The sequence below is a fragment of the Spermophilus citellus genome (assembly GCF_964194105.1).
Source record: "Spermophilus citellus genome assembly, chromosome: 6".
NCBI lineage: Eukaryota > Metazoa > Chordata > Mammalia > Rodentia > Sciuridae > Spermophilus > Spermophilus citellus.
Window position 1 is genome coordinate 74,294,809 of NC_138187.1, and position 10,297 is coordinate 74,305,105.

Consider the following 10,297-nt stretch of genomic DNA (forward strand, 5'->3'; position numbering starts at 1 on the left):
TTTTTTTTTTTCAATTTCTATTTTGCAGTGAAGACAAATAATGTGCTGAGAGCAACAAAAATAACAACCTGCTTGGCTGATGGATTTTGTCCCCCTTGCACATCTTTATCACTTTATTGGCACACAAGATACCAAGACAGACAGTGACGATAAAGGAAGACCGGGAGTGAGATCTAATCTCCAGGACATTTCTAGATATTGGGAAGGCCAGAAAGTATAAGTTCTGGGAGTCAGGACAATTTGCCACTGATATCTCCAAGTAGCAATTCTCCTTGATAAATGCCCATAAATAGAAACCAAGAGATAATGCTTTCAAGGGAATGAAAGATAAGCCCAAGTCTGAACGTTTATAAAAGCAAGGGGCAAAGGAGCATTTAAATTAAAAGCCAAATCCTAAAAGCAAAGCTTTTAAAACAGTTCAATGGCTGTGCCTCCAAATTTCTAACACTCAGCTTGTCCTGTACCACCCTTTAGGGTCTTTAATAACCTGGTATTCAATTTAAGATAGGGGTTGATAATGTTATTTTTGCATAATGGTTGAACTCATAAACATATTACCAGAAGTGAATGCATTAATTTTAACCTGGAATGAGCAAAAGTTTCAAAGATCAGATTTTTTTTAAAAAAAAGATTAGAATCTTTTTTTTTTTTTTAAGAATCACTTAAATGAAAAGAGAAGAATGGTAACTGCTTTTGGATAAAATAATGTCTTAATAGATGACAGGGATAAAAACTAGATTACAGGCTGGGATGGTGGTTCAGTGGCAGAGTGCTTCCCACTCTGGGTTCAATCCTCAGCATCTCATAAAAAATAAATAAAAAATAAATAAAGATATTGTGTCCATGTATAACTAAAAAAAAATATTTAAAAATAAATAAATTGCTACCCTCAGTTTTTCTGGAAAGAATAGAATGGATATTTCTCCCAGGAAATTGAAGAGCAAGAGGAAGATACTAGGAAGAGAACAAACAATTGCTCTGGAGTCCAGTGAGATTGTACCCCATGTTGAAAGAATTTGTTCACATCCTAGCAGAACCCATTTCTTAACCCTTAAATACTCTTGGAAAACAGGAGACCAGTCAAAATATGGGGAAAGATAATATCTACAGATTATTTTAAAAAGTGATTTTAAGGAACTCCACACAGGAAACTTGATGATGATCTGCTGCAAAGTTCTGGCTCTGATTATTAAAAAGATGAATATGTGAACCATCATGGCTTTGATGACAACAGTCTAGAAGTGTGGTGGGAAAATGGGGCACTGTGATACCTAACTCAGTTTAGTAAAGGAACAGAAGTTTTCTGTGGAAGGCGATGCCTGAGCTGAGCAGGAGAATATTGTGGACAAGTCATTTGGCCAAATAAAAATTTTAAAAAAGAAAACCTAGGCCTGCACGTGGATTCGGAGAGGGAACTGGTGGCTACATGAAGAAAGACATTGACTAATTAACACAGTTCAATGTTTGATCCTGTTTTGGTCAACATTTTTACCTAGTGTTGAATGAAGCTACGCTTACTAAAACCACAAACTCACTAATACAGGGAACCCTTCTTCCCATTCCTTAAGATGCTGGCGAAAGAACTTCTTCACAGGGTGAGAGTTGAGCATTCAGGAGCTTTGGTTGATCTAAATAAAAATAGCTATGTATTTGCTGAATCAGAGCCATGTATTTCCCATGGAGTACCTAGTTTTACAGGTAACACAGACAATTGACTTTGGATTCTTTTAACTATGGGATGCTTTTAGTCCTTCAAAAATGCAACAGCTTTTTTTTTTTTTTTTCAAGAGGTTACCTGTAACTCCCCACTGTGTTCATACATGTGGCTCCATTCTGGCAGCTCAGGGGTGTTCCTGAATAAATCCCACATTCGTTAACATCAGCTGAGCAAAGAGGACCCTGCAGTTATATAAAGAAGAAAGTCAGGTGTCATGGGTCACAGAGGCATCTGGGGGCTCATTTTCATATGGTATGTGTAAGGATTTACATATGGACGGTAAATAAGTCCTTAGTTAAGCCAAATACAAACATACTAATATTGACCATCAGTTATCCTTCCTCTAGAATTCATATTTGACCTAATTGAACCAAAGAGCTCTTCATAAGAATACAGCAGTCACACATGGGCTGAGGATGTGGCTCAAGCAGTAATGCGCTCGCCTGGCATGCGCGGGCCACTGGGTTCGATTCTCAGCACCACATAAAAATAATGTGTCCACCAAAATCTAAAAAATAAATATTAAAAAATTCTCTCTCTCTCTCTTAAAAAAAAATACAGCAGTCACACAAAGAGACTTATCAAGATGAATTCTCATTTTACAATAGCCCCATGCCTGGGAATATTTACTTAATGTAATGTTAGGAACATTTTGCAAGAAAACTAATTATGTCAAGAGTCATTTTACTTTCCAAAGCTGAACAATTTAAATTAATGCTAATTTTTTTCAAGGCTGAATAAATGTTGGTGAGGATGTGAGGAAAAAGGTTCACTCATACATTGCTGGTGGGACTACAAATTGTTGCAACCATTATGGAAGGCAGTATAGATTCCTCAGAAAACTTGGAATGGAGCCACCATTTGACCCAGTTCTCTCACTCCTTGGTTTATACCCAAAGGATTTAAAATCAGTATACTACAGTGATGCAGCCACATCAATGTTTATAGCAGATCAATCCACAATAGCTAAGTTATAGAACCAACCTAAGTGCCCTTCAACAGATGCATGGATAAAGAAAATGTGGTACATAATACAACGGAATATTACTCAGCCATAAAGAAGAATGGCATTATGGCCTTTGTCAGTAAATGGATGGAACTGGAGAATATTATGCTAAGTGAAATAAGCCAATCCCAATAAACCAAAGGCCGAATGTTCTCTCTGATGTGCAGATGCTAACACACAATAATGGGATGGGGACTAGAAGTTCAATGGATTAGACAAAGGAGAATGTAGGGTAGGGCAGGAGGATGGTAACAGAAAAGACAGTAGAATGAATCTGATATAACTTTCCCATGTTCATATAAGAATATGTATGTGACCATTGAAACTCCACATTATATAAAAACACAAGAAAGTGATCCTAATTAGAATAAGTTATACTCCATTTATGTATATGTTAAAATATACTCTCATGTTTATCTAAAAAGAACAAATTAAAAAATATAAAAAATAAATTAAAAAAATTAATGCTAACAGAAATATCACGGCCTTCAGTGTAATTATCCAAGCAAGTGAACTCCTCCTTAGGTTGGCTTGGCATTCACTGGGTTATATAATCCTACTTGCCATCCTCTGGCATACAGGGTAAAATTCACTCTGATCCAGGAGTCACAGAATCCTAAAGACTTCAGATGGAGAATTAAATATGTCTGAATGAGTCCATAAAAAAATCACAGATGCTGACTCATCAGGTCTTTTAATCAAAGGCAAGTGACTCACCTCCCACTGTGAGGGACAGATGCAATAAAAGGAATCATGCAGATTGAGGCAGGTTCCACCGTTTTGGCAGGGATGGCTGCTGCAAAAGTTTTTGTCCACTGTCTGGAAGAAAAAGAGAGGTCAGTCAGTGAGCTCATGACACTGCAGTTCCCAGGACCAAGGGCAGGTCTCAGTGCAGGTGTGAAAAATTTCCTTTTATTCCTTATCAGTGGGGTCTCCTCCATTTCCAATCAATTACTCCAGTCCTTTGGCAGATCGATTCTCTTATGAAAACCTTAGAGGTGCTTGCTATTATCAGTTGTGTTCCGATTCCTTAACTCTTTATGTGCTTTTAACCAGAAGGAAGAAGGTCCTTACTCTATTCTCTGGAAAAGAATTGTTCATGGGTCAGTGGACAAGAGCCAATGATTCTGATTGCACTAAGAAAAAATAAATGGAAATCTCCCATTCTTTGCCCTGTTATTCTTATCTTTAGTACCTCCAGATAAGCCTTTGAAATCTGATCCCTTTTTACTGCCATCCCCTCCTCCCATGGGTTAAAATGACTGAACTCATTTCACTCCAAGCCCCTTTGTTTGCCATGTGGCCCGCTGAGATCCACCCCGCACCTTGTGCTCACCTGACTAGCTTTCAATTCAGTGGCAAACAGACCTACCTTTGTCTACACAACCTGGCCATTCTAAACTAATGTCAGCTCCCAGTTTCAATCTTATAAGATTTTTAATGTCTTTAGGGACAGAGACACCTTTTTGGAGGGGACAAAGGATAATGCAACGAATCTATTTTTATTAACTTTATCGATAGTTGATTTCTCTACATAAATAGGGGCGAAGTATGCATTACATTTAGGTATATATACAGTGACGCACAGGAAAAAAATCAAATTCATTTCCTTTGTTTACAGATGAAATAGAGAGCCAGAGGACAGTTCTGTGGCCCAGTACCATTTAGTGCAAAGCCTATTCTCTCTCTACCCTTGTCATAAATCAGGAGACCATACATGTGCGTGGGAGGGAGTTCTCTCTGTGGACTCTGTTCTCTTTCATTATTCTATTTGTCTTCATGCCAGTACCATAATGAGCTGTGTCCACCAAAAGGCACTATTAAGAATGTTCACCAGGAGCTCATTAGAAGTTCTTCTGTCGTACAAAAGCAACACTGTCTGGGGATTTGAAACTCCAAAACTCATGGGGCCCAGCAGGAAATGAAGGTTAGCGTTCAGAAGGAAGACAATAGGGAGTGGTAGGGATTGTGGTGGCCGGAGAGCCTTTGCCCTGACCAAAGCCTGAAAGGCATTTCCGTTCAGAAAGCACTAAAAACTCTTCAGGAGGGATGAGGAGAGAGAGAACACCCTGTGTTCATTTGGACCATGTTCTCCAGTTCTTGACCTTTGGTAGAAACAGTGAAGCATTGCAGAAGGCTAAAAACTCTAGTGCTGGGTTTTGTTCTATAGCACAAGTCCTTACTAATTTTCATTCACTCAACCACTTCTTAAACTGATGAAGGAAGCCTCAGGGTGCAACCCATTGTCAAAGTGGGGAAAACGAATATATATATATATATAAACTTGCTAACAAACTTCAAGCACAGAAAGTAGAGAACAACACCCTACAGAGAGTCTTAATCTAGAATCCCACAAAACAACAAATATGGGGAGAGTCTACATTTCTCTAGATAAAAGGTTATGCTTTCCATAAAAGTCTTTAAAGAGTCCAGCTACTTAAAAAAAAAAAAATGGTAAGAAGCTTGGAAGTACATAGTCGGCTTGTAAACATTTGGTAAAGTTATAGAACATTTGTGGTATGAAGTGGTTCGAATTTAGTTACCAGCAAATGGAGTTTCAAGGGAATCTGAAATATTTGTGACACACCCCAGACTTTGGAACTTCATGTTAGAAAGCATGTTTTACTTTTCAAAACAGAGTCCTCGATGCCAGAATCAGCAAGTTGGGAGATCGATAGCTGATCAAGCAGAGCACATTTCAACCTACTGTCAAAGAGTTAAATTAAAGGTGCCATTGTGAGAAGGGATCCACGAGGGCTATTGCTGAGGGCCATTACCAAGTAGGAATGACGCATCGATTTCCTTGCCAGCGTACCCCATGTTAAATTTGCTGTGACCTTGCATGTGTGTTTGAGAAAGATGACCCTACTCAAGGACGAGGGTGGATCCAGGATTAGGGTGTATCCTGCAGTTTGAGGAAGTATAGTATCCTGGTCCTTGGGTTTAGGGCGTTCCCAGTTTAAGACCTTGGGTTTTAGGGAAGTTCTATGTTGAGGATTATTGCTGCTGGAAATAGGGCGTTCCTGCTACCTGAGCTCCTGTTGAGCTCTCGTGAGATTCAGAGAGTATTTTGGGAAGAAAGCCTCGTGGAGTAGGTGAATTAGGTGGCAGCAGAACTGGGATTGCCTCAGAACGTGTGTGGAGGCCGGTGTGAGTTCGGGAATAAAGAATTGCTGTTTGAATCTACAAAGCTGTGTGGTGGCTCGTGATTCTGTGCCCAGCCAAGACTGCAGCAGGCTATGAACTGGGAGGCACAAAACCTCACACGCCCAGTGACCCTGGCCCGGACACTGCACCTCTCTTAGACTCAGGGTCCTTGTCTGCATCCTGGGAAGCAGAAGCTGGGATGAGAACTAAGTTATGGGAAAAGCACATCTTTGATATCAATCATCTATCTACCCTTAAAATAAGGATATCAACTCTGTCGATGGTTCTTGTGTATTTTTCAGTGAAAGATATAAGGTATCTAGTCATTATGGGCCTTACCTGTTGGAAACTTTGAAATTTTCTCTCGAGAGCCACAAGCTGGCAGTGGGGAAGAAAAAAACATCAGTTAGCTGGTTCCAAGGTATTTCACACAGCGTTGTACCCTGCGACATATTTTCCTAATACACTCTGCCAGGGAGGGATTTTGTTCCCACTTTCATTCACTTTTCCGTCCTCATACTTCTCCCTTCTAGTCTTCCCTTGCATCTTATTCCCTTTTGTCACATGTCTTTCTTTCTTCCTTCCTTCCTAGATTGTTGGGGTTTTGTTTCGTTGTTTATTTTGGTATGGGGATTGAACCTAAGAGTGCTACCACTGAGCCCTTTTTTATATTGTGTTTAGAGACAGGGCCTCACTAACTTGCTGAGGCTGGCTTTGAACTCACGATCCTCCTGCCTCAGCCTCCTGAGCCGCTGGGATTACAGGCCTGGGCCACCATGCCCAGCTCCTTCCTAGATCTTTTTAAAAGAAGTACACCCTACTGATAATCTGTATCTCATTGCTTCTCTGGACACTCTATTGAAACTCTCATAACAGCCATGAGCCCCTTCACCAATAAGAAGGTCGTCTCAGAACTTGAATAATGTCCGCATGTGCAACATATTACTGTCCTCGTATTTCCAACATTCTGTCCATGAACACCTCTATGTCCTCCATTAGAGTTATGCAAGTTCAACAAAAAAGTCCATAATGACAGTGATAAAAAGAGAAGATGGTATGACCCCTGCAAAATGAATTACTTACAAAGTTGAATTAAGGAGAACTTATTTACTCTTAAGATGTGGATGTCAGACTTACCGAAGAATTAAGCTGATGGATTTGATTAGATACATTTTGGGGCAGGTCAACTGCACTCTTTTTTAAAACTACAATATCATCTTTGTTTTTCTCAATCTATTTTTAAAAGAAAAAGGAGAAGAAGGATGCTGGTAAAAAAAAATATGTACATCTTAGAAGACTCTAATAAAAAACTTGAGTTATGTTCTGTTTTAAGCACTATGATCTTACCTATTAAAATACTAAAATAATGCTGTGAACAATAAACTTTAGAACAAAATAGCCATGGCATAATTCCACTCACCCTTTTCATAACACTATATTAATGTATTTTCTGTTTGCATATTTCCCATAATTGTTTAGGGTGCTTATGAAGAAAGTTGGCTTAGAACCAGACTGTTCAAGTTTTAAATCTTGATTCAGCCATTTATTATGTGTCTTTGAGCAAATTATTTAACAGTTCTAGGGTACATTTAGCTCCATTATAAATGTGGTAATAATAAGCCCATTTCACAGGGTAGCTGTGAGGGTCAAATGAGATCATGGATATCAGGTAGTATGCAAACAGATGACCTATAATATGCTCCAAACAATGCTAGCTCTTACATTATAGCAGATATGCAGGCATGGTGTAATAAATATTGACACTGAAAACATTCAATAAGGCATGAGAATAATTGTCCAATACAGTTCTTTGGTAAAAGTAAACTTGCCACATCAACACCTTTCCCTGGTTACCCTCCCCTTCACCTCCCTTACAGAGGAATTCAAGTACCACCCTCTGTATTTTTTCTGGACTAGGGTACATTTTTCTGTACCATGAGCCACCTCTGTTAGCATTACTCCCCCTACCCACCATTAACTCTAGGTCACTGTCCTTTATAAGAACTCATCTTACTGCCAATCATGTTCTCTGGGCTAAAGAGTCAAGGTACAGATTAAAACAGAGCTGTTGGACTAAGTCACTATATATTGATATGCAAAATGACCTCAATAGGTGTGCAGTATATTTATTACCTGATGCAAACATTCGCTGAGGTCTTCATCATTTAATTTAATTTTTCCCAGGGGTCCAGTTCTAAATTCAATGTTTTGGGCAGATGATGTAAGAAACACTAAATTTCCCCTCTCTGAGGCTATGCGAGGCCTATGTAAGACAACCAGAGACTGTATCAGTCATTAGCACATATAATTTTTAAATCTAAACAATTTCTCACTGAGTAACTACAGATGGTGTACATCTGGGCTCCAGTCATCTGCCACTTCTTTATCTGTAAATTTCCCGGAGATACCTCCTAGTAACCATGTAGTAGGCTTATGGAAAAATAAATAATTTATACATAAGCAGGTAATTCCATGTATCCATCCAAATAATTTTCCCTGTCGGCTTTTTACCATCACTGTTTTCCTCAAGCAAAATTACACTATTGCTCATCTGGCTGCTTGTGAAAAGTGGTAAGGAATTTCCCTACTCCTTCAACAAAAATAACTCCTGTTTACTTACTGTTGGAGGTTATTGATACTTCTTTTTTGTGGCTGCTGCTCAAGTCCACCAGCTTCACCATCTAATTTAGCAAATGCCAACAGAATAATCAGACTCCAAAGTGGTAAGGACATGTTCCTCACCAGCCTCCTCAGTGGTCAGGTAAGAGGGAGGCCTCTCCAACCCCTGAGTCTGAAAGTGTGTATAACAGCAAACCGGGCAGGTGTACTTTGACCAATGGATGATCCTGTAACTTTTCAGTCTTGTCTTCTTCATCCAAGAAGCTTATGCTATTTTTTTTTTCTCACTCAGGAATGTAAATGATCTTAGTTCTCCCAGTACTCTTCAACTTGGGAGAGGTCAAAATCTACCTTAAGTGATGCACAACTTAATCATTATTTTTTGACCTTTGAAACTGTCACAAATCACTTTAGAAACATTCACTAGAACAATTCTTGCTTAGAAAACACCTTCCAACAAGTGATGCTGGAAGAACTAAATATTCACATGGAAAAATGTTGGACCCTTACCTTGTACCATATGCAAAAATTAACACAAAGCAATTCAAAGACCTAAATCTAAGAGCTCTTAGAAGAAAACTCTTAGAAGAAAACATAGGGAGAAACCTTCATGACCTTGGATTTAGCAATGATTTCTTGGGACTGATACCAAAAGCTCAGGCAACAATATCAATAACAAAAAAGCACAGGTTACAGAAAGTTAAATGTTTTACATCAATTTAAAACCTCTGTGCATTAAAGGATACTACCAACAGTGTTAAAGTAACTCACGGAATTGAAAAATATATTTGTGAATCTTATATATGATGAGGGGTTAATATCCAGAATACAGAAAGAACTCCCACAACTCAAAAATAACAACAAAAAACAAACAAAGAACCAACCTGATATTTAAAGTGAGGAAAGGATCTGAATACATACGTTTCCCAAGAAGATATACAAAATGACAATATGCTCAATGTTACTAATCATTAGGAAAGAACAGATTAAAACCACATGAGACACCACTTCTTACATATTATGAGGACTATTATTTAAAACAAAAAGAAAATAACAAGTATTGGAGAAATTGAAAACTTTGTACATTTCTGATAGGAATGTAAAAAGGTACAGCTGCTATCGAAAACAATACAGAGTTTGTCTATTCCTCCCATGCTCTCCCTCCCTACCCCACTATGAATCATTCGGCATTTGATTTTTTGGGATTGCCTAACTTCACTTAGCATTATCTTCTCCAACTCTGGGCAGGGGGTTAGCAATGATGGTGGAATATGATGGACATCATTATCTAAAGCACATGTTGGAAGACACGAATTAGTGTGAATATACTTTATGTACAACCAGTGATATGAAAAATTGTGCTCTATATGTGTAATATGAACTGTAATGCATTTCACTGTCATTTATTTAAAAAATCAACAAAAAAGAAAACAGTACAGAAGTTCCCTTCAGAATTAAACATATAATTAATGTATATTTCACATCTGCATATATAACTAAAAGAATTGAAAGCCAGGACTTAAAACAGATATCTGTATGCCAATGTTTATAGCAGCATTATTTACAATAGCCAAAAGTTGGAAGTCACTGAAGTGTCCATCAACAGATGAATGGATTTAAAAACGGCATACATACAATGTAATATTTTTCAGCCTTAAAAAGGGAGTGAGATTTTGACACATGGTCCAACATGGATGGATCCTGAAGATACTGAGCTAAGTGAAATGTGAGTCACTAAAGGAAAAATAGTGCATATGATTTCACTCATGCAAGGTGGCTAGAGTAGTCAAATTTACAGAGACAGAAAG

General features: G+C 38.3%; 1 protein-coding gene across 1 annotated transcript in view; it reads right to left on the reverse strand.

Annotated features, from left to right (window-relative positions):
* Nucleotides 1-8,640, reverse strand: part of CUBN (cubilin) — a 307,889-nt gene extending 299,249 nt beyond the window's left edge. The window contains exons 1-6 of the mRNA XM_081299156.1: nt 8,491-8,640; nt 8,004-8,133; nt 7,008-7,103; nt 6,210-6,248; nt 3,441-3,542; nt 1,796-1,899 (exon numbers count right to left, since the gene is read on the reverse strand). Of these exons, the coding sequence (XP_081155282.1) occupies nt 1,796-1,899; nt 3,441-3,542; nt 6,210-6,248; nt 7,008-7,103; nt 8,004-8,133; nt 8,491-8,603 (584 nt within the window). The 5' untranslated portion in view covers nt 8,604-8,640. The remainder of the gene's footprint in view (nt 1-1,795; nt 1,900-3,440; nt 3,543-6,209; nt 6,249-7,007; nt 7,104-8,003; nt 8,134-8,490) is intronic.
* Between the last annotated feature and the right edge of the window lie 1,657 nt (nt 8,641-10,297).